This window comes from Molothrus ater, chromosome Z (genome assembly GCF_012460135.2).
Source record: "Molothrus ater isolate BHLD 08-10-18 breed brown headed cowbird chromosome Z, BPBGC_Mater_1.1, whole genome shotgun sequence".
Lineage (NCBI taxonomy): Eukaryota > Metazoa > Chordata > Aves > Passeriformes > Icteridae > Molothrus > Molothrus ater.
The window spans coordinates 59,731,880-59,754,224 of NC_050511.2; the positions used below are offsets into that span (position 1 = coordinate 59,731,880).

Below are 22,345 nucleotides of genomic sequence, written 5' to 3' on the forward strand. Positions count from 1 at the left end.
TCAGAGGCTCCTGAAGGGCTCTCACTGCATTCAGCAAGGGACTTGCCTGTTGCAATGCACTTAAAAATTTCAGATTGCACTACTGAGCTAAAAATATCTGTGTGTTCGTCAGAGGTGAGATGTCTGGCTTCTCTCTTGGTGGCTGCTTGGATACTGGATAAGGGGCCAGTTGCCAGTTGCAAAATTTGGGTTTCTTCCTTCCCTCTGCACTGCTCTTTAATTGTAATAATAGCAACTTTTTGTCCCTTTCAGATCTGCTCACTTTGAGTAAAGGGTAAAAAAATGATTTGTTGGAGTATTTTGTGTTTATCAACTAGTTGCCAAGAGAATAAGGTTTGGCACAGCAGAGCTTGCCTTTCACTGTAGTAAATAAAACATGCTGCTTGTAACCTTGTTTCAACCCTAACCATGCTGTCAAGCGCAATATTTCTTGTTTCTCCTTCCTGTACCAGAAACCTAGTGAGATTCAGTCATACAGTCATAGAAGAGTACCAAATATATGCCAAAAAAATTAATGTAATTTAAAATTACTTTCTAATTGCATATGGGAAGCAAAAAAATATGAGAACAAGTGTAGGGTAGTATTGCTTTCATCAGAACAGTGTTTCCCTATGTTAGGTACTTGAAAATGCTGCTTATAAACCTTTTTAAAGATTAATTTGTTTGTGGTTTGTAGTACTTTGGTTTTTTTGGTTTTCATTTGGGGTGGAAGGGTAATTGTGAGAAAGAGGTAGGATCTGTTATCTCTCAGGTAAAAAGATACAAGTCCACTGCAGTGAACTGCAGTGAACCACTGCACCTCTCTAATATTAGTGGTTCCTCTGAATGCTTTTAACCTGTGATAAAATCACCTTCAAGGTAAGTCAGTTTGCATTCATTGTGAGATAATTCACGATAATAATGCTGAAACACCTTAAATATTTCCCATATTGCAACTGCTTCTTTAGTTGTTCATACCATGAATAAAAAGTCAGTTGTATACAAGTAATTCAAAAGTCTATCCAGTTAGTACTTCTAAGTTTTTGTTCCATAAAATATTACTGGGGGAGAAAGATTATAGTGTATTTACAAGCTTATTCTGAGAAGGGATTTTGGCTCAAAAAGTTGGATGAAATGGGTTTCCTTTGAGGAAATACAGGCTTATATGAGGCTTTATGGTAGCATAAGTTATATGCACAGAAAAGAAGTGGGATATTTTGAAGCATTAAAAAGTTTGAATAAAATATAGGAAGAGGAAGACATAAATTAAGACAAATTGTTAAGATTAAGAGACGATTATTACTTCCTTTGAATTACTTTGAAGTATTAGGAGGAAAAGAAGGAAAATCAGGAAAAAAGTAGAAGTTTTGTGGCTTTACATTTTAATTACCAGGTATTGTTTTCTTCCTTTGTTTTGTTTGGGAGGTCAGTTTTACATGGTACAACTGAAGCTCTGTTACTTTAGAGCTGTGCAACTCTGTCAACATAAAGAGTGTTGATGGACTAAAAAATAATGGCCAAAGTAAAACTGGCATTCCTATCTTATCCTGTTGCTAAATGAAACGGAAGGGGACCATTTAGTTTAATTTATAGGAGATAATTATATAGCTGTAAAAGATTGCTGCAGGCTTCTCTTTGTTTATATTGCATATTTAATGCTGAAATATTTTTTTTAATTAGAGCAGTTGTTATCATGATCTATTTTCTTGGCATTCTTAACTAGGAAAAATGGGCTACTTACAGTAAGAAGGACCAGTTTCAACAGACTTCAAATGACTTAGGATAGACACCCCAAGCAAGAGTGTAAATAATAAAAAAGCAATTTATTAATTAAAAGTCATTACCTGATGAATACTTGACACCTTTTACAGAAGGTATTCTTAAATTCTGTTTCTTAGCTGATGGGCAATGATGACAGCTTTGCCTTGAATACTCACCATCTGCGGTGGGGAGTTTAATTTTAATTCAAGGCAGTTCAATCACAGCAAGGTCTTTTTAAGCTCTGGGAAATTGCATTAATTTCCAGATAAATAATAACCAGGTTTTAAAATAATTTTTCCCCTCCTCCTATGCTCCAACCTACTATTTAGCTGAAAACAAAAGTATCACATCTCCTTTGAGAAAGATTGAATGCATCACTTTCATCAGTTCATTTCAGAAATAACATTAACTACACCAATAAACAGGTAACAGATCTTGGCCTCACCATTACAAAGCATTTGGTGGAGAGTTGGTGAGTCAAAGGCATGGTTTAGCCTGGAAAGACTCGTGATAGAAGGTGACAGACTCTTGGTAGTGACATATGGGAGCAAGAGGAATGCATGTGTGCTTGGTTATTCCCCTCAGAGCCCCAGCAGAAGATCATGCAGAGAGCTGCATGGTAAATGGAATGCACTGCAAATGCACTGCCTTAGAGAGAGAGTTGAGTTATTCCTGTGTAAAACACAGGAGAATTATCACATAGTGCCAGGCTAACTTTCTGGATGTGATTTTTAATATTTTATTTGTACATTCCTCTCCCCCTTAAAATACATCTAACTAATTCAATTTTTATGTTCATCCAAGTATGAGAAACATTTCAGGCAAGGTGCCTGAAGAAAACTCAACAGGCAGTGTCCTTCTGAACTCTGAATCCCCCATTAGGAGCATTACTAGGTGAAAGGTGCACTGTTCGAATTGGATTTCAGGGCAGCACTTGGACTCTACTCAGTAGATACTGCTCTGTCATAACATCCACTAGGTAGGGAGATCCAGCTCTAGAAATAGCATGCTGTATCCAGGTGGAGTTCCAGGAGTGAATGACTGCTGGGAGAAGATATAGGCTACTTTTCTGCTATTTCCAGGATATGATCTGGAGGTCAAGTGGAATGTGCTTGACAATGTGCCTTTGCAAGTAGTTGCAAGAATTGGTTCAGATCAGCAGCATCAGCCCAGGCAAATATGTTTTCCTGTGGAAAAGCATTGCTGTGCTGCTGCCCAGCTTCACAAACTACTTCTGAAGACCCTTCATCACTGCAGTAGCTGGACTTCATGCTTTGTAGCTGTGCTGTGGAAAGGTAAGGTAGATGAAGATCACACCAAGGTAGTGGTCCATTTCTGTAAAACAAGGGAAGGCTTAAATCTAGCAAGGGGTTAAAAAGTACTCAGTACATGTTTTAACAAACTAATTCCCAGAAAATATCTTGATCCATATTGCAGCATTGCCTTTCAAAGCTCAAGTGCTTAAGCAGTTGTAACTTGCTGCTGTTCTGTGCACTTTAATGGATGGCTGAGGTGAAAGAGAGGCTAGTTTTACATCCTGGTGTAACATGATTTTGTACATATTTATATATTTACATTTATACTATTTATATAAAGAGATAACCATCTGCATTTTAAAATTCTCAAGGTCTCAAATAACAAAACTTTGATAATTTTCAAATTTATAACATTGACAGTACAGCTAAGTTTGTTAGGAGATGTACTGGTGTACTGGTCTGAAAATGTAGTATTTCAAGATGCTGCACGTTACACAGAACTGCTAGCAGAGTGTCCCTTTAATGGTGCTAATTTAAATTCTAACTCTGTCATGTAGCTCTAGAAGGTTTGTCTAGGTATAAAAAAAAGAACTATATATATATATATATATGTATATATACATACATAGTCACTTAGCTATGAAGGAATTTGTTCTGATTTTGACTGGAGTAGTTAATTTCTGTCACAGTAGCAATTACAGGGATGTGTTTCAGATTTGCACAGAAAGCAGCACTGACAACACAGAGGTGCTCTAGTTACTGCTGGGCAGAGTTCACAATGTATATAGGTCTTTTCCTGCTTCTTGAATCAGCTCATCAGCAAGTATGCTTGGGAGGGGACCAGCTATCCCAGCTGATCACAGGGATATTCTAGGATACATGGTATCTTGCTCAGCATATAGAGGTGGGGGAAGAAGTGGGAGAACATTCAGAATGATAGAGTTTGTCTTCCCAAGTCACCATTAAGGTATGATGGAGTTCTGCTTTCCTGGAGATGGCTGAACCCAAGCCTGTCCACTGGAAATGGGGAATGAATTCCTTGGTTTGCTTTGTGTCTGTGGCTTTTGCTTTATTAAACTGTTTTTATCTCCACTTATGAGTTTTGTCACTTGACTCTTCTCCCCAACCCACTGGTGGGGCAGTTAGGGAGAAGCTGCGCAGTCCTTCTTTGCTAGTAGAAGTTATACACAGTAACACGTCTCCTAGCAGATTAGCAAAATGACAACCCTCACATTTCTTATTGGTTTTAACCTGAACTTAGGCAAATATTATTAACAGTGCTATTAATAAGGAGGGAATTAACTCTTAAGTCTGTCTGAATTCTTCACCAAAAACAAACTCAAAATTAAGCTGAAATGCTCTACTTAGAAAGGAGGTCCTATGGTTTGTATTACGTAGGGTGTCGGATCAATGTTTGCGTCACCCATGTCAGCAGCTGCCTCCCTGAAGATAAGAGTACTGTGGGAACATTGTGGCCCAGTACCCCAACCACCAACAGAGGTGCACAGGCCAGGCCGGCCATTCAAGCCCCTGATCTTCTCACAGGTGAAATGACATGCTGATCCTGAAGGACGATGACAATCCATTTTGCGCAGCATACAAACATGCTGCAGCACTGCTACGCTGCTGGCACACAGGGGAGACTCAACAACACTGCACAGGGCACACATTTCCACATCTGCTTAGTCACTTGCAAGGGAACAGCAATATTTTCTACACCCCAAGACAACAAACTTCACGTCAAAGTTCCATCTGCAAACTAGACCTTTGAAGTCACTCCCCTCTTTCCTCCTATTCCCCCAAAATTTGTGTCACCTTCTCAGGCAAAGGACCAGAAACCTCAAAATAGGGTCACTGCAGCTGTAATGTGATACAGAGTCCTAAAAAGGCATTTCCCATCTGGGACCTGGCCCCATAAGCTCAGTGATGTAAATAAAAGAGACAGGATCCCAAAACTAGACTCCAGAGGTACTCAGCGGTATAGTTCTAGAAATAGTTCTTCTGGTTTTTTGAGAAAGCAATACATGTTTTCCTGCAGTAAGTTCCTGTATTATGTGATACTTGTGTTTTTTTATTTTACACACAGATACAACATTTAAAACCTCTTTTTTACAAAAGTTTATTTTCCACAAGGAAGAGCAATAGGAAAAATTAAACTGTTCTCCACATATTGTTTTCTTAAAACAAGAGTCTACAAGGACATATTCAGCACCAAAACTAAAAACAAACAAAGAGAAAGTACAAACAGCCATAGAATATAATCTATAAAGCAAACATTTAATATTGCACTTTGTTTCTCTAACGTTTGGATTTTACTTACTTTTTCCTAATTCAGATCAGAATTCTCTATCAAATACTGGGTTTCAACTGTGAACCTGAAGTTTTATAATGCTGAGAATTGACCATTATTTGTGGGAGAGTAATGCCTCTGAGAAATTTAAACCAGAAGTCTTTATTTGATAACCTTATACAATTTTTCATTCTAATCAAAAAGGCTGAAATGTCAATTACTATGATATTGGTCAATCCTGCCTCATATGCAATTTTCCATTGTATTGCAGTAAGTACTTTAATGCTATATGTATCAGCAATTGTTCCCTAGTCTGTAAAAAGAACAAAAAAGGAAAAAAAAAGTAAAACCACCAAATGCCCTTTTATACCAACAATCCCATTAGCTTTAAAAATTGTCTGGTTGGAGAGGGTAGAGGGAAGGGACATCCACAAAATTGGCTTAGTAACATCATTATCCAATTTCCTTCTTGCCAATATTCCCACTCAAAGCCCAAGCCTTTTAACTGAATCACTTAAAACGCGACTCATTTGTATTTTATCACCCTGTTGTCATTTTTGAAACATGAATGATCTTTCATGTTCTCATAAAGGCCACTTATGGAAAAGCCTATTTTGTCACATTTATGAAGCCTTAAAAACAAGGCAAAGGTTTTTAAAAATGAGCACCATGCAGAAACACCAGCCTCCCCTCTCCGACTCTCTTCGGAGCTTTTTTATTGCACAGGGAGACAGGTATTTGATGGATTAGATCTTATTTGTTCAAATAGTCAAGACCAGAATAGTGTCCCTTTGTCAGTGATCTGTGTTCCATGGTTCCTGAAGAGCAAAGTTGACTTTAATTGTACATCTCTAGCATGTAAGCGCTGGCATTTGTTAGCACAGGTAATGGCTCCATTGCACCCTTTTTCCTGTGGCACACTCAAGGACAAGTGCTCTTTCCATATGGTTTCTTGCATTCTGCGTGACTACATGGTATAATTCAGTGTTCTATTTGTTTTAAAGTTCTTGAGAGTGCCACAGAAGATGCAGTTATCAAAGCACTTCCAGCTAACTCATATTTAAGTATGGCTGGTAACATTGATCTTTCTTGCTTTAATTACACTTCTAATCTTGTACAGTATCATAAACCCTGAAGGTAATACAAAGTGCACAAACTGAGCTCTTAGCATAAAAGAAGCTTTTCCTGCATTTTGAAATATACTTTCTACTAGACTTATTACATATAGAATTTTTGGTGATTAAGTAGCTATATATAAAAATAAATTTACTTTCCCTTCCTATCCCTACTACTTGAGATATTGATCTGTCTGTGAATCCTAGACAGTGTATGACCACTTCCTTCTAATACTCTTTTGAAGAACAGCTGGTGTCTGCTGGTGCTGCTTTCATTTATGCCTTTTTTTTTTTAGAGCTTCACAACTTGAACATTTTTTTTTGTAATGAAGAAAGAGAAATGGGAATGAGGAGGATTTTGTAACTTTTGTGTATGTCCTTATTCCAGATCTCCCTCTCAAGTAAAGAACAAAAAAACAAAACACAAACACAAAAAAAAGAACTAACTCAACAGTGCAACGTAAAAAAACAAATAGCATTCCAACAGTTTGGCAAGTGATGAGTTCACCTGAGATTAAGTGATTTTTAGGCAGTCTGTAACAAAATGCTGCTTTGCGATAATAGTAGAAAGGCAACAAATTCTTAAAAGAAATCAAGAAAGTATACAATCTTGACAAAGTCTATTAGTTTCTTTCTATTAACTCTTCACCCTCCCTCCCTATCCCCATATCTGTTGCTTATCTACTACAGTAGGCTGCAAAACATACAGCAAGAAGGATTGGCTTGAAGGCATTTGATGTTTGTAAAATAAATCCACAAGAGGATCCAAGCTGAAGAGGTGATACATGATCAGCCTACTAGGACAATTCTGAGCATGTGCATATGCAGGTAAAGTCCAGGCTACATTAAATTAAAAAAAAAGAAAAGTCAGTGCATTTGTCAAAGTCTGTTACTGTTGGGTTTTTTGTTTGTTTGTTTCTTTCTTTTTTGTCAAAGCTTTCTTTTGCTCCTTATTGTGCGGACCACAAGACATAAGAAAGGGGTAACAACTGTCCGGCGTAAATGAGAAAAAGCTGTAGTGACACTGAACCGCACAAGGTAAGCAATAAGCATGTGCAAATTTCCAAATTGTAAGAGGAAGCCAAACCTCTCTTAATGTGGTTTGAGTGTTTGGACACACATAACTGTAGGTTAGTAAGGCTGCTCCTAGTATGTGCCAGTATTTAAGAGGGAGGGGGGAAAGCTCAGTTCTTCAAGCATGTGGAGCAGTCCTACAATGTTACTGTAGGCTTCAAAGCATGATCACAGGTTGTTTTCATTTATTCACCACACAGGCAAGAGCAAACCCACTTGCTCTGAAAGTGTGTCTCCACTATGATGCCTTGACCTTCAACACAGCAGGTATGATTCCAAAGCCAAGTCAAGTCAGTCTTATGAATTCTTTCAACGAGAAGGGCAAGATGGTCTGTCGTCTGTGTGTTGATCTGGGTTTGGATCAATCTAAACAAAAGAGAAAAAAACCAAAACAACCTAAGGTATTTTTAGAACTGATTGCTAGAAAATACATCAATCCAAACACCAAAATTTTTAAGTCCAAGACAGTCAGAGATAAATGGTATTCCTAATCCAAAAGTTACTCAGGTAACTGAAGTATCTCTAAAAATTAGATAAAACTTTGAATTGAATATTACTAAGTACAGTGAAACACTTTAAACTGCATGTTGATGGTAGCTTAAGAATAAGCACAAACATGGAATAAAAAATAGTAAAAATCCTGCTAGTAGCACAAATATTTTAAATTATTTATTGCATAGTAAGAAGACAACTGGACTCAGCACTTTGACATGTAACTTTAAATACTAAATTGATTTTGGAAGACATTTGACTTAAAAAGGCACAAAATAATTAGTAAAAAGTTCTTCTATCTAATTTTTAAGTAATTAATCCTGAAAAACCCCATAAAATATTTCAGAAGTTCATGTGTACCACTCATTTCCTCCTTTTCAACAAAAGGAAGGAGGTGAAGAACATGGTCTCTAACTTAGGTCTCCAATAGGAAGTATAGTTTAAGTGGACATTACATAATTTGGTCAGTTATTTAAAAAATACATTATTTAGAACAAAGGAAAAGCTTACTTCTAAATATTTAGGGCACCTAAAATGAAAAGCCCCAGAGTTGTATTCTAGGCTTATGTTATAGAAGAGACACAAAAAACATGCCACTCACTCACTCACTAGCAGATTAAGTGCTTCAAGAGGAAAAGAAACAATCAAGAGTGGGTGGATTCAGGCAAGATTTAGCCAAAGGCCACCATTTTATTTTGTCCTATACCACTGCTTTTCTTTGAAAAATATGAACATGGCTTTTGAAGGTTTTGAAGCCTGAACTTGTGTCCCAGTTATTGAGTGACTTTCACAGAACTTAACTTGCAGACAGAAATATTTGAGCTGTGCATTTAGAGAAACCTGAGCCAGAAAGAACACCTCTATATCTTCTCTGCATGGAAATTCTGAAAGCAATACATACAAAGAGCTAAAAATACAGAGTACTTTTAGAGAGTAGAGGTGAAAAACAGTTTGTTGTGCATCTATATATTCAAAACATTGGTATTCGCTAATGTCATGTATTACATATATAATGCAATATAACTTAATAAAGTTGCTGAGAGAGTGCAAAACAATTTCAGAATCTCTATAAAGCATTACAATAGTGAAGAATCCTGGAAAATTTTTTATGCAATTTACCTGCACTTTGCTAAAACTAAGTTACCTTTTCCTATTTTTGCTTATTTGTCCTGGTTTTCTTAGAATAGAAACAGTTCTTACATTTATTCCACATGACAGAATTCAAAGCAACAGTACATTCATAATTGTATTTTGAGGTACCTACTTCTGAATAGAGGGGTGGAGGCAGAAAACGAAACTCCTGGATGTATGCAAACAGTGGTCCTGGAAGCGCTCTCTCAAAGTCATCACAAACACCTAAGGGTGCAAGGCTGGACTGCCGTTGTTCCTCCGTAACCACTTCTGCATAGCTGGGAGGTGCTGCAGGGAAAAGGCACACGCAGTTCGAACAACAAGTTCTTATGCATGTCAAAACACATAATATGATAAATATTAAACTTTTATACTGTAAAATGCACCAGCATTTAGATAAATTACTTCTGTGATTTTTACACAGTTATTGAACACGAAAAAGAGGGTAGGTTGCTATAGTTTATTTTACAGCTATGCTCAAATCCAACAGCAGACTGACCATTGTTCATTGTGGCTTAATTATCACCTTCAAATTTAAAGCATACTCAGAACACTGAATTTCTGTTACAGGCAGGAATGACAGAACTTTGCACTTCTCTGGACTCCATTATCAGTCTGGAATGTGTACATTAAACCCCCATATGTTTATATGCAAAAAGAGAGAAGCTACAGAGCTTCTCCTTTGACAAAAGAGATTCCCACTGAAATGGATTACACTATCCTTTCACAATGTCTTGGCTACTAAGGATGATAAAGATCACCTTAACTGCTATTCTGACAGGTTACACTGACTTACAACCAAGGATACAGCTGGATACTGGAGGCACATAATTAATTCTGCCCAGGTAAAATGGCACTCTGTGCTTTCACTTGTACCAGCTTCCAAGCAGCTGAATTCCACTGCTTGTACATCTGAGAGAAGAAGGCAAAGGGGGGAACTCCATTCTTCTACACAGAGCAAGCAGGTAAGCAAGGAAGCATCCACAAAAGACCTCCTATGGACCTTATTACGAAGAACGCAATTTTTGTCTGTTTGCATGACAGCAATGAATAAAGCACACAAAAATTGAAACAGACTTGTTTTGTCAGGTTACCTTCTGGTCTTTCAGGCAGTGTCAGACCAAGCCAATTCATGTTCATGCTACACTGGCTGCTTACACTTGATGTTCTGCTACCAAATGGGTGTAGAGGAATGGTGCCAATGACCAGTGGTAAGTTAAGGAATAAATCCATGGCGCCAGGAATATCCACATATACCTAAAGAACAATAAAAAAGTATAGATTAAAAATAGGTTTGTATGAGCACTTCCTAATTATTAGACTAAAATCTCCAGCCAATTTTTCACAAGTGGCTGAAATGTCATTTGGTCATTTTAGAACCAACGTCCCTATGGAGACAAATAGCCCTCCAAGACAAAGGCAGTTCTATACTCTTAATACAAGTCCTCACATGGAAATGTCATATACTTGTAACATACTTCCTTAGAACATGCAAGATTTAAACTGAATTTACTTACAGAATTCCTGTTAGGACACCTAATGCTAGCCTATGTACTTCTTTTGTAACTAGTTAGCAGTTCACAATGCTTTGTTAACAATTTGCAAGGAATCATGGAAACTACTCATGCTCCAATTAAACAACCCAACATACCATCAGTGAATACTCCACACGAATTATACTACAGTCAAGAATTGAAGGAGAAACAGGTGGAATTTTTAACTGTTTGCCATTCCAAGTTTCTGTTTTGCCAGATGACAAGGATTCCCCACGCAGGCTAGCAACAAGCTGCTTGACTTCCTTCATTTTCCCTTTGGCATAAAATGCCTGTGTTTGGTAAATGGCTGCCTTTGGCACCACCACACGGGAAGAGCAGTTCTCAATCTCAGCAAAGATCTGAATTGATTCACCTGAAACAAAGCAACATTTCATTTTTTCTATGTATTTGCAAGGCAACTGAAGCAAATTGGCACATACTGTGTACTGTTATAAGGCACTGGATGCTGCTAGCAATGCTCCACACTTTGAACAATACCCACTGATGCTAGCAGGAGTAAGGTCACCATGAGGTAAATCTAACAGAAAAATGCACAGGCCCAATAAAAGCAATGTCCTTTAACAATATGGAGACAGAGCAAGCTAACAAAATCAGTCATTTAAAATTGCAAGACAGATGAATGCAAACCAAAATGGTAAGAATAGTTTAAGTATTTCTTTTATCTATAACAGCAGCTAAGTGCACACTGTCATTTTAAAAGGGAAGGAAAAACATTTCCTATAATTACTTCTGTTACGTACCTGGGGTGTAGCCCTTCCTTTCAATTTTGGCACTTAAGGATATTGGGCCTGAGGTACAAAACCAACAACAGAGAGTTTTTTCTTTTGTGCCTGCTTGGGGTGACTGCAAGAAAACAACAACATTTTCCATTTAATAAAGTGCTCCATGACTCTTTTAATCTGTTCTAATTAACATAAAAAGTATGTATTGTATACATTCTATGCATTTTGATAAGCATATCTAGTTTTATTTAGAGGGAAAAACCTCAGGCAAATTGCACCATGCAAACTATAAGCTTTAGTCTAATTCCATACTCATTAACACTGCTTTTTTGCTACACTTCATACTGCACTTACAGTTAAAACAAGTTTTTATACATAAATAAATTTAGCACAGCTTAAGAAAGGCTTTAAAGCCTACATGTCCCACCATATTGCTGAAGAGCTTTTAATTTACCAGTAAACTAAAACGTCTATCTCTATGCAGTATAGTATTTCAGAAACAGTAACTAAGGTAAAAGTACTGTAACCTTGACTCCTGCTATTTCCTGTTTCAAAATGATTCTGTTTCATCTGTATTAAACAGACTTTGTTATTTTACATGACACCAGGATTTAGGGCTTGATCCAAAGCCCATTAAAGTCAAATGAGAGTCTTTTGATTTTAATGGAATTTGTGCAAGGCCAATGTCCCCATGGGTGATTTTTCACCCACACACACAAGAAACCTATTTCAATGGATTTTGAGAATTTTTTTCCCTTCTCCATGGGGGGTGAATTTGAAGAAGAGTGGCGGGGAATGGAATTTTAGGTCTGATTGAATTAAAATCCTTGTTGAAAGGAATTGTGACATTGAAATTATTTTAATGAAATGATACTTCAGAAAAAGATTATAGCGCATTGCGATAATTTCTCTCCATTGGTAGAAAATAATCCATATGAAAATATCAATTATGCACACCAGTACATTATTTACTTTGCATTTTTAAGTTTGCAGTCTATCACACTAATTTAAGTGTTCTTTTAAGTGTCACTGTTTTTTCTTCAGAATCAAAGAAGAACAGTTCTCGAAATTTTCCTTCTTACTCACATTTAACAATTTAGTATTAATTTAATCTGACAAAACCATTTTACATATCTTAAAAGTAAAGCAACTCCAAGTACAGGAAAACATAGCTTTCAAATTGGAAGAACTTACCGAGTTGCAGAACTAATGTAATACTTAAAAGATTGTCTGTAACTAAGTATCAAGGAAGTATTAAGTAATGTATTAGGTAAAATTAGATATGGATATTGTTCAGTTCTTAAACGTTGTTATTTTTTTATGCCAGAAACAAAAAATGAATAATTCTGTCAATTCTTACCAGTAATGAAGGAGTGTTGATATCTATATGTTCAAAGACTGTAAATTCCTTCTTTAATTTTACTGGTAGAAACCAAGGCCTATGCAATTCGGCTTTCACCCAATAGCGCACACTGCCATGTCTGCCTTCGAATGAGGTAGCAAGTGGTCTGTGCAGGACACAAAGGTCAAAACTGAGTAAAGTCTCTCTGTCTAATAATGATACAATTGATCAAGTCAGTGATTAGTATATAGAACTGCATTTTTAATGCACTGTAGTACTTAATGTAGAGTATCTCAGAAAAATTCAATAATTAAAGATGGGAGAAAAAATCATCTCCAATTTATCCTACTATAGTTTTTCACAGATTTTAGGAATCAATTAGAGAATTGTACTAGAAAAATGCCAGGAGAGCACAGATTTTCTTTAAGCTTAAGAGGCCACTTCCACATCTGGGGTAAAGTATGCCCTTTTGACTACCAATTTAGAATTACCACTAGCACCAACCAGTTATAGTTTTGGATGTTGCCATTGTGTATTATTTACTTGGTCAGTAGCTCAACATCAGGTTAATTTTAGCTGTAACTCAGCACTTCCATAGTTAGGTTCACCTTAAGCAGAGTAAATATTACAACATGGAGTTCTGAAGAGAGGCTATTTTGAGCACCTTCTAATCTTTCTAATCTTTCTCTACCCTGATGAGACAGCTTAAAACATTTATAATACTTAAGAATGTCCACATATACCCATATATGTATTTATATACACACAAACACATAAAATCATGAAGACTACTCTGAAATTTGTCAAAAGAAGGAAGCCTATTTAGAAGCTGGAAGAAAGATGATGCAGGTAGTATTTCCAGACCTGTGAACACTGCCTTTTTTACTGTAGTATCATAAAGTATCTTTAAAGTACAATTATTTCCAATTAACAGTAGTTTTTGTAGCTTATTATTTTTATTTTTTTATTTTTTTTAATAAATAATTTAAAATATTTTTGTATTTTACTATGTTCTGAATACATACTTATATATACACTAAAATAAGGTATTTGTAACATTTTCATATTTTCCACAGAGAGTAATACTAGGCATGCTAGTGCTTAACTAGAATTATTCTTTCAGTTACAGGTTTGACTTCACTATTTGCACATTTGAAATGTTTAGTTTTTTCCCCTAATAATGCAATTAGAACTTCAGTTTTTCATTCTGTCCCATATTCTGTAAAGGAAAAATCAGTAAGGATGATGCACATCTTTTCCCTGTTGCTCTGAAGTTTTAGTCAGTTTTGGAAATATCCTATGGACACAAAATAGCAAGTAAGTAGGCAGTGTCAAAGTTCAGGCTTTTAATATCACTCTTTGTTTTTCCAGTATTATTAAAACTGGCTTAACAGCTATTCCCTCATGGCACATAGAAAGAACCAATGATTTGACCAATGCCTGTTATCTGTTTCACTTCAAGCTAAGCATTTCATGGTCATGTTTTGAATTTGATATTTTTTGTTGTTTTTTTTTTTAATGCCCCTTTAAACTCAAGGGAAAAATCAGTACTGGCCTTACTGTTGAGATTTTTAAAAAATGCTAAATTGTCTTTAAAAATCTCCATGTTCACAGGTCTTCCCAGAAAATCTTACTGAAACTATGTAGAAGTCCTGTGCCATTCACTTTGAAACCATAGAAGTGTTTGCCACCTGCACATTTTGCTAAAACCAGCACCTCTAATAAACAACCTTAATATTAGGCAGTGAGGTTATTCACAGAAAATTGCCAAATTTTCAGCGACTTTAAAGTTTTTAATTTAATTTAATTAAACTTGCCTTTTACAGCAAAAGGCTCATTTTTTATCCATATTCATACTCCCTCTTTTCCTGTGTATTTGATTTTACTGGAACTTGTGTTTTTAGCTCATTTCCGTATTTCCAACTCTATTATGTCCAATCTTACATCCACAGTGCCTACATTACATATTTCAAAGAGGAGTGGGGCAACAATTTTTATCTTACCAGAACAAACTTCTGCTCTTACTCTTGCTTTGCCTTTGTTTTCTAACCCAAATGGGATTTGGTAAGAAAATTCTTCTTAGTCTAACCACTCATTCTTAAGTTTGTTTCTACCAAGGCTTTCTGCATAAATAGCCACCCTGGGTACAAACATCCTATCTGAATAAGAACAACCTCCTCTTTTGTTGAAATCTAAGTAAACTAGCCACATCTGTTCCAGACTTGAGCCCAAACAAGGCTCAATTCCATTGTGATCTTATCGATAGTTCTGCTGGTCTGCATAACTCCAGTAAATAGTTGAGTTAGAAGGTATTTCAGCCACTCTGCAGGACTTCAGCGACATTTCAAATTCCTCTCCCTCCTCTTGAGAAGGGGAAATAGACTGGAATATCTAGTCAGTCAGTAAGACTTGGTAAAAAGAAAGTGAGCAACTGGGCAGCAGTGAGCCCCTTTTTTTGTGGAAAATTTTTTTAAAAAAGGATGGGTATATCGTGTAAAAGCAACCTCTTCAGTTTAATGAGATTATGTTCTCTACTGCATGTTACAAGCACAATTCCTACTACCATTGAAGGTTTTCCCTCCACCCACAGCAGGAGTTTTGGTCAGGTGGGTGGGCAGCAGAGCCCTGTGTGGAGGAGGACTGTGAGGGAGTTCTTACGTCTGTGGAAGCTCAAAGCTGAATGCATATTCATGCCTTCCTGAATGGATGGTGTGAAGGCCTTCTTCTGAATTGTCATCATCTAAAAGAGAAAAAAAACCAACATGCTAATCTGGCTGCACACGTTATACCTTGTTTAGGCTTCTCTCCCAGAAAAACCAATTTGCTCACACATTACAAGACCTAAAGAATGTGATGTCCCAGGAACAAGGGTCTCCCAGTCCATTAGTTATTAACTGCTGGAATTCAGGGCCAACTCTGACTGACAGAAACGTAGGCAAGACTGTCGGCCTTAGAGAGAAGCAGAGGTTAATGTTTTAATAGAATCTTGCCTCTGAACAGTGACACAGTTTCAACTGCTGCCTTTTCAAGGCCTCCATTCAAGGTCTGTAAAGGAAATCATGCTGCTTTCCACTGCAGTTACTAGTCAGAATGAACTAGAGCTGGCTTTTTCCAGCATTAACAGTACCAAGTCTGCTGCTTAAGATTAAATTTAGAAATTCAGGTTCTTTGTATCTCCTGCCTGGCAACAGTGTCCGGACATTAATCACACACACAAAAAAAAACCGTGTGAGAAAGGAGTAAGAGTATACGAGCAACACCCAGAAAGTACCCGACAGATTCAGGGGCATAGGAAATGGCAAGTTGCCCAACTAATGCTATCTAGAGCTTAAACCTTTAATTTCTTTAATAGATTAACTTGATCTTGCTCAGACAGAGCATAGATACTTTCTGGTTTTATGCCAGGAATGCTAACCCTTGTTTACAGTCACAATTATTTGTCCAGCTTCAAATGCCACAAGAAAATTGTAGTTTATTCTGACATCAAACCAGACAAACGCTGACTTGGTTAAAATAAAAGTTGAGTGAAAAATTACTGAGCACCTCGCAGACAAAAACGGCTGGAATTATAAAAGGGGTTATAGCGAGACAAAGTGTAAGGGAACAGCTTATGTGTGACTCGCTGAAGCATTAATGGAGGCATGCAGAAGGGTTCTAAGTCTCTATTGTCCTATAGAAGAGCCGATGCTCTACTTCCTACAGTGTAAATACCGAAAATTTAAAAACAAATTAACAAAACAAGCAAAAAAAAAAAAAAAAACCTCCTAGCAGCAAGATGTGGAAATAAATACACCTTCAGCACGCAACATTTCCCGTAGGTCAGGAAAATGTGAAAAAGCGAGACAATGCGTCGGCGTGAGGGTGGGCTTCTATAATGTCGTTCTGCGTTTGGGGTTTTTTTCAATAACTATGATTTATTTATTTTTTGTTTAATTCTGTTCCGAGGAAGAGAGCGCTGCTTTCGGCTGTGGCTGCGCTGCTCTCGGCCCGGCCCCCCCTTCCTGCCAGCTCAGCAGTCCCGCCGCGCCGCGGTAAACAAGTGCTGAGCTGTCAATCAGCGCGGGCTGGAGCAGGAGCCGACCGGCCTGAACCGGCGCGCGCGGAGCGCCGCCAGCCCCGCCGCTCTCACACGCTGCGTGCGCTGCGCCCGCCGGCTCCGCACCGAGGGCGCACCCTTCCGCCACCGCGCCGGGCCTAGACCCCTCAGGTGATGGGACCGACGACGGGAGGCGGCAAGGACGAGACTGAGGGCAGCGCATCCCCCAGTCCTCTCTCTGTGAGGTGCTTTGCACGGAGCCAGAGGCTCGGGGAGAGGCCCCTACCCGCCGGGGGCAGACAGCGAAACCTGCTCCCTCACCCCCGCCGCCAGCGCCCCGCCAATCAGCGGCGGGCATCGCCTTAGCAACAGGGCAACAAACCACGGCCGGCCAATCAGGGGGCGAGGCCGGGCAGCGGGTCTGCGCTCGGGGCAGTCATTGAAAGGTGGCCGCCGGCAGCGGCTCCGCGGGGCCCCTGTCCCACCCGCTCCCACGCGTGCTCCCTCCGCCACGGGCGGCTCCTGCGCGGCTGTAGACTCCCGTCCACAAGCTCTTGGAACCCGCCGTCCAGAGGTGCGGGAAGTTAGGCTCGGGCGAGTGATTCCTGAGGCGGTGGCAGGAGATGGGTGGGAGCCGCAAGTAACCTCGTTAGCGCGGTGTGCGCGATACCTGAAGCAAATAAAAAAAGTCCCGAGTTCTGCTACAGCTTTGAGCTCGAGTATACTATATGAAGAGCTCGGTGCCGCCCGGAGTTGTTAAAAAATAACACTTATTATTTTTTTCCGGAAAGAACGAGAAATATCGCATCACTGCAGTGTATATGATGCGAATTCAGGGAAAAAAAAAAAGGCGACAAGCAGCACAAAAAATTACATAACCGGTTTTTAACATTATTTTCTTGCGCTGGGGAATTAAGTCATCGCCACCACCTGACGCGTGCGACCAATCTGCGCGGAGCGGGCGGCCCACCCCCCTTCTCCAAAGCCGGTCCCAAACAGGATTGAACCGCTTCGAACAAAGGCTGTGAAGTTCGGAGGAAAAAGAAATAAAAAACCACAGACAACCCCGGGGCCCAGCGCTTCCACCCCCCCAGCGAAGGGGTCCGCACTTCGTGGGGACACCAGGGCGGCTCGAGTGGGAAGTGGGGAGCAGGAGGTCCTCATCTCCCCAGTTTTGGGAGAGATGCTTCCATTACGCAACACCACTCCCCCCTCTCTCTCTCCTCCCCCTCCTTTTGCTCCTCATCAAGGGCTTTTCGGACACATCCTTACTCCGCGGTGACCCCCGCTGCCGAGCGGGGTGTAGGGACATCCCAAGGAAATGAAAGCTTTTTACCAGGGCGAGGGCAATACTGAAATGAGGAAAAAATTACACGTGGGGTGGTGATATGTCAAAATAAGCCAGGGAGACTTTTTTATCTGCCAATAATCAGCCATCCTAAAAAATTCATTGTATTATCACCCCAACAGCATCAGCAGAACCCCGCACGTGTCAGAAAGGATGTTTTTTATGCTTTCACTGTGTTTCAACTAGGATTCTGCCAATAAAGTCCGCTGCCCATCTGGCTGTGATTTTATAGCTGTTTTTCCCCACGGTACGGCAAATCGTACTAAATATCACCGGGAGAAAAAAAAAGGTAAAACACTCAAAAAACCCCCATATTTTAATATATGACCGTATTGAAGGGCAAGAGAGTTTTCCTGGTTGCAGGTACTTTGCAAATACATCTCCTATATGTAACTCCATCGCCAAGACATAACCCTGGGCATGTCCTGTTCTCCAATGCACCCATTAAAAGACAGGGCTAAACCGGGGTGACACAGAGATGCATGCTTTTTTTCCATAAAAAAATAAAGCATCGCAGCCCTTACCTCTCTCATGGCCTATCAGGATGTCTTTATGGTTGAAATATTCCACTTCTTCGGTGTAGTTCTGTGTATAGGCAGTGTTGGATCCAGCATTCCTCGATTCAGTCCAACGTACTTTAGCGTGCCCCCTCGCATGGATTTTAAGGGATTTCACTCTAATTTCCCCAGTTACTTCTAGACTGACCCTTCCTGAGACTGTATCCCCGCTAGAGTACACAGGGACATTGCTGTCATTCAGACAGTCAAAGCTTATCGTCAGACTCTTCACCTTCCCCAGCACCATGGTTTTATAGCAAAGTGTACAAAAATAGACTGTAAGAAAAAAAAAAAATAGGGAAGAGGGAAGCCAAAAACAACCAACCCCGAGCCCCTGGGGCGCAGGGGTGCGGCGGCGCGGACCCTACAGGCGGCTCATGGGGGCGGCGGGGAGCCCCGGCCCCGGCGCGGGCGGCGCTGGTGCCGAAGCGGCGTCTCCCCACAAAGGCGCTGCCGCGCGGCCGCCGGCCCCGCCTTATAAGCCGTGTGACAAACAAACGCGGACGCGCATGCGCCGCCCCGCCCCGCCGGGTCTGCTTCGGCCCCGCGGCGCTGCCGCCGCCTCTAGGGAGCGCCGCTCCTCGGGCGCGCGGAGCGGGCCGTGCGCGCGCCGCAGGTGGATGCTGTGTTACTGCGGTCGGCGGCCCCAGGGAAGATGGCAGTATTCCAGCCTCCGCGAAGAGATGAAAGTTATACTTCACTTAACAGACCTTCTTCTGAAACTAGCAAATTCTCCCTTCTCTTGGTTATTGGGTTTTGGTTTTGTTTCGTTGGCTTTGGTTTTGTTCAGTTGGTAGGATTTTGCTGCTTTGGGGTTTTTTGCGTTTGTTTGGTTAAGTTTGGGGGGGGGTTGGCTTTTTCCTCTGTCCGTGTGTATCTAAAGATGGGAAAGAATTAAGAATTAAGCAAAGCTTGATAGGGAATTATAGAAAAAATTATAGAAAAACATGGTAAAAAATAAAAAGCAGTCCTGGCTTTTGGGGTAGTATGTATTATACTACGTGAGAATCTTCTCTGTAAACTTTTGAAAATGAGTACTGATTCATCTGAATTTAAATATTGTAGTATCAATGATTGTCCCAGTAATACAAATTACATTGCTGCAAATCCTCCCTGGAAATGTTTCCAACTGTTGATTTTTTTTTTTTATTATTATTATTACTTTGGTAGTTCTGTTTCTTTGGTAAACACTCTGGGTTTGGTTATTTAATGCTACATTAGCTAATTCTTGCACACTTCCCCGCTGACACAAAATTTTCAGTGAGAAGTATGATGGTGGTGGATGACATCCCCCAAGACACTGTGCTTTGGGGACCCTAAACTGAGATACACTGCTAACATTTCATGCCAACAGTTCAGTTTTGAAAATGTTTGCCTATTTTTGCTGTTTTTTTCTCAAGTAAAGAAAGTCACATTTTCCTTGGCCTGGTGGATATTCTCATGCATTTTTTGTGGCCAAAGGGGTTCAAGTCTCTTATGGGTAAATTAGGACTTTCTGCACTTTTGCACCATCTCGTGGTAAGCATTCATACTTCCTTAGCTCACAACATCATAGAATGAATCATTGAGGCTGGAAAAGACCTTCAAAATCCTGAAATCCAACCATAAAAAGAATACTTGCAAGAGAAGCAGAGGTGATTGAATTCCTCTTCTGACAATACTTTTCCTTTTGCTCTCATGCTTTCAGACTCAAGTGGTCTCTTGCATGTGTTTATTTGCACATTTTTCTTCTATTCTGTAATTTAAAAGATAATTGTGTCTTCCATGAGTCATAGAAGCCACAATTCCATGGTCTCTAGTTGCTATAGGACTTGAGAAAGCTGGCAGCCAGGTGAGATGCAGCTTTCATCCACAAGGCTTGGGTCATACCTCCTGTCCTGCCAGTTCTGGGCTGGTTCTTAATGTTCACCTGCCCAAGGACAAATCTGCAGACATGAGAAAGAGCAATTGCATTTTCGAGGAAGCTGAAGATATTAATCTGTTATTCCAGTGGATATTCATCTGGATTTTAAAATTTTTAAAGATCTAGATCGGTAAGGAACAGAATCATCCTACTTGCATTTACCTGTTCCAGACTGGTTGAGGAAGAATAAAATACTTTGCTAAGTTGCTGCAAATCATCCTCTGTATATACCCTGCAGACCTCCTAGCCCTGTCTTAACTTCCCTTTCACCAGCCATCTCCTAGATCACCACGCTTTGTGTATGGTTATATGTGATTTAAATCTGGACCACTGAACATAATTTAGGCTGACATAATTTAGTTAATCATGTGTTATGCATACTAAACTTCAGATGGACAGTTCTGCAGAAGAATGTATGCATTTCCCACATCCTACCAAAACACATATTCATTCAACCTCTGTTGCTCTTTTTAATACTTCTCATAGTGAATTCATTTTACTTTTGTGTTCCTAAAGTATACACTTCATGCCACCCTGTGGGCAAAGGGGGTAAAGTGCCAACACTGTCTTCCACTAGTCTCTGGCCTCTGCATTTCTGCAAAACTGACATTTTTCTGTGAAGTCTTTTTGTCAGAATCAAATAATTTTAAAATGAAATAAATTTAATACTTTAATTTTGGTTTTATTTAAATGGAGAACATACTATGAGGTTTAGCCAAAAAATATTTAGTAGGGTTTTTTCAGATGTTTAGTTAACCAAATATTAGTTATTTTTCAGGATTTAAGTTTTTGCATTTGTCAAATGAGCTATCTTCTAGTTAAATGTTAAAAGTTTTATCGATTCTGATTCAGGATTTTAAAAATTGGTTGCAAAGATGATTAGTTCTTACCACCTTAGATCAACAATACACAGTGAAGACTTTGTAAACATGTCAAGTATCGGGAGCCTTCACTAACCTTTTACAGGCCTTATGCATGATGCAGTCCACAAAAATTCACATAAAGTTTAGAAAATTATTTATTAAATTAATTAATTAATTCGATTTTTTTTTAACTGGCAAAACTCATGAAGATGATGCTGTCTGCTATTGGAGTCAGTAGCTCCAAGGAAGATGGCAATATTACAGCCTCCATAAAGGCTAATCCATAAAGATTATACCTCACTTTACAAACCCTTTCTTGAAACTGACAAGCTCTCCCTTGTTTGTCTGTTCTTTCATTTTTTTCTTGGAACTTTTAAAATTATTTATCTTTTTAAAATTATTTTCTTATTTTTTTAAAAAATAAATATTTTTTAAAGTTTGTTGAGTGTCTACTTTTGCACCTTTGTACATGCCTAGAACTCTCCCAACCTCCATGTGACCTAATGGTACATTCATGCTGAAGACCATTAAAAATTCAGAGGTTAAGTCCATTTAGCATCTTTGTAGCTAATCAGCCTTCTCACTGTGCACTTGATAAATCTGCAAGGGTGGGTGTAATGCATGATGATCTTGACAATAGTCATTACATTTTTCTAAAAGCAAAGCCAGAAAAGCTTGGAATGTTCTCCTGACTCATTAATAAACTACTGTTAGTAGGAAGATCCAGGCTTTGATCCCGTCTTACAGACCATCTGGTTTGAGACTAGGCCTGGTTTGGTGTGAAGACAGTGTTTACCCTTCCTGTGAAGCTGTTTCCTTGTACAGCAGAGAATGGGCTAGAGTGAGTGTTAGAAGAGAAGCTATGTATTTTCTGAAAGTTAATGTGTCCTTATCAAAGGGACAATTCTGAAAAGTAAACA

At 39.2% G+C, this 22,345-nt stretch overlaps 1 protein-coding gene across 1 annotated transcript; it reads right to left on the reverse strand.

Moving 5' to 3' along the window:
• Nucleotides 1-5,099: 5,099 nt before the first annotated feature.
• On the reverse strand, nucleotides 5,100-19,091 carry ARRDC3 (arrestin domain containing 3). Its single transcript, XM_036403081.2, has 8 exons — nucleotides 18,627-19,091; nucleotides 15,377-15,458; nucleotides 12,737-12,884; nucleotides 11,395-11,497; nucleotides 10,750-11,006; nucleotides 10,193-10,355; nucleotides 9,232-9,386; nucleotides 5,100-7,841 (listed from the first exon to the last, which is right to left on the reverse strand). The coding sequence occupies exons 1-8, from the start codon at nucleotides 18,904-18,906 to the stop codon at nucleotides 7,785-7,787; spliced, it is 1,245 nt and encodes a 414-aa protein (XP_036258974.1). The 5' UTR covers nucleotides 18,907-19,091; the 3' UTR covers nucleotides 5,100-7,784.
• Between the last annotated feature and the right edge of the window lie 3,254 nt (nucleotides 19,092-22,345).

Excerpts from the sequence above, each read along its gene's own strand:
- ARRDC3 (XM_036403081.2), bottom strand. The coding sequence starts at position 18,906 with ATGGTGCTGGGGAAGGTGAAGAGTCTGACGATAAGCTTTGACTGTCTG. Across the intron at positions 15,459-18,626 it reads CCTGATAGGCCATGAGAGAG|ATGATGACAATTCAGAAGAA; the intron begins GTAAGGGCTGCG and ends TTTCTCTTTTAG. Across the intron at positions 10,356-10,749 it reads GTGTGGAGTATTCACTGATG|GTATATGTGGATATTCCTGG; the intron begins GTATGTTGGGTT and ends ATTGTTCTTTAG.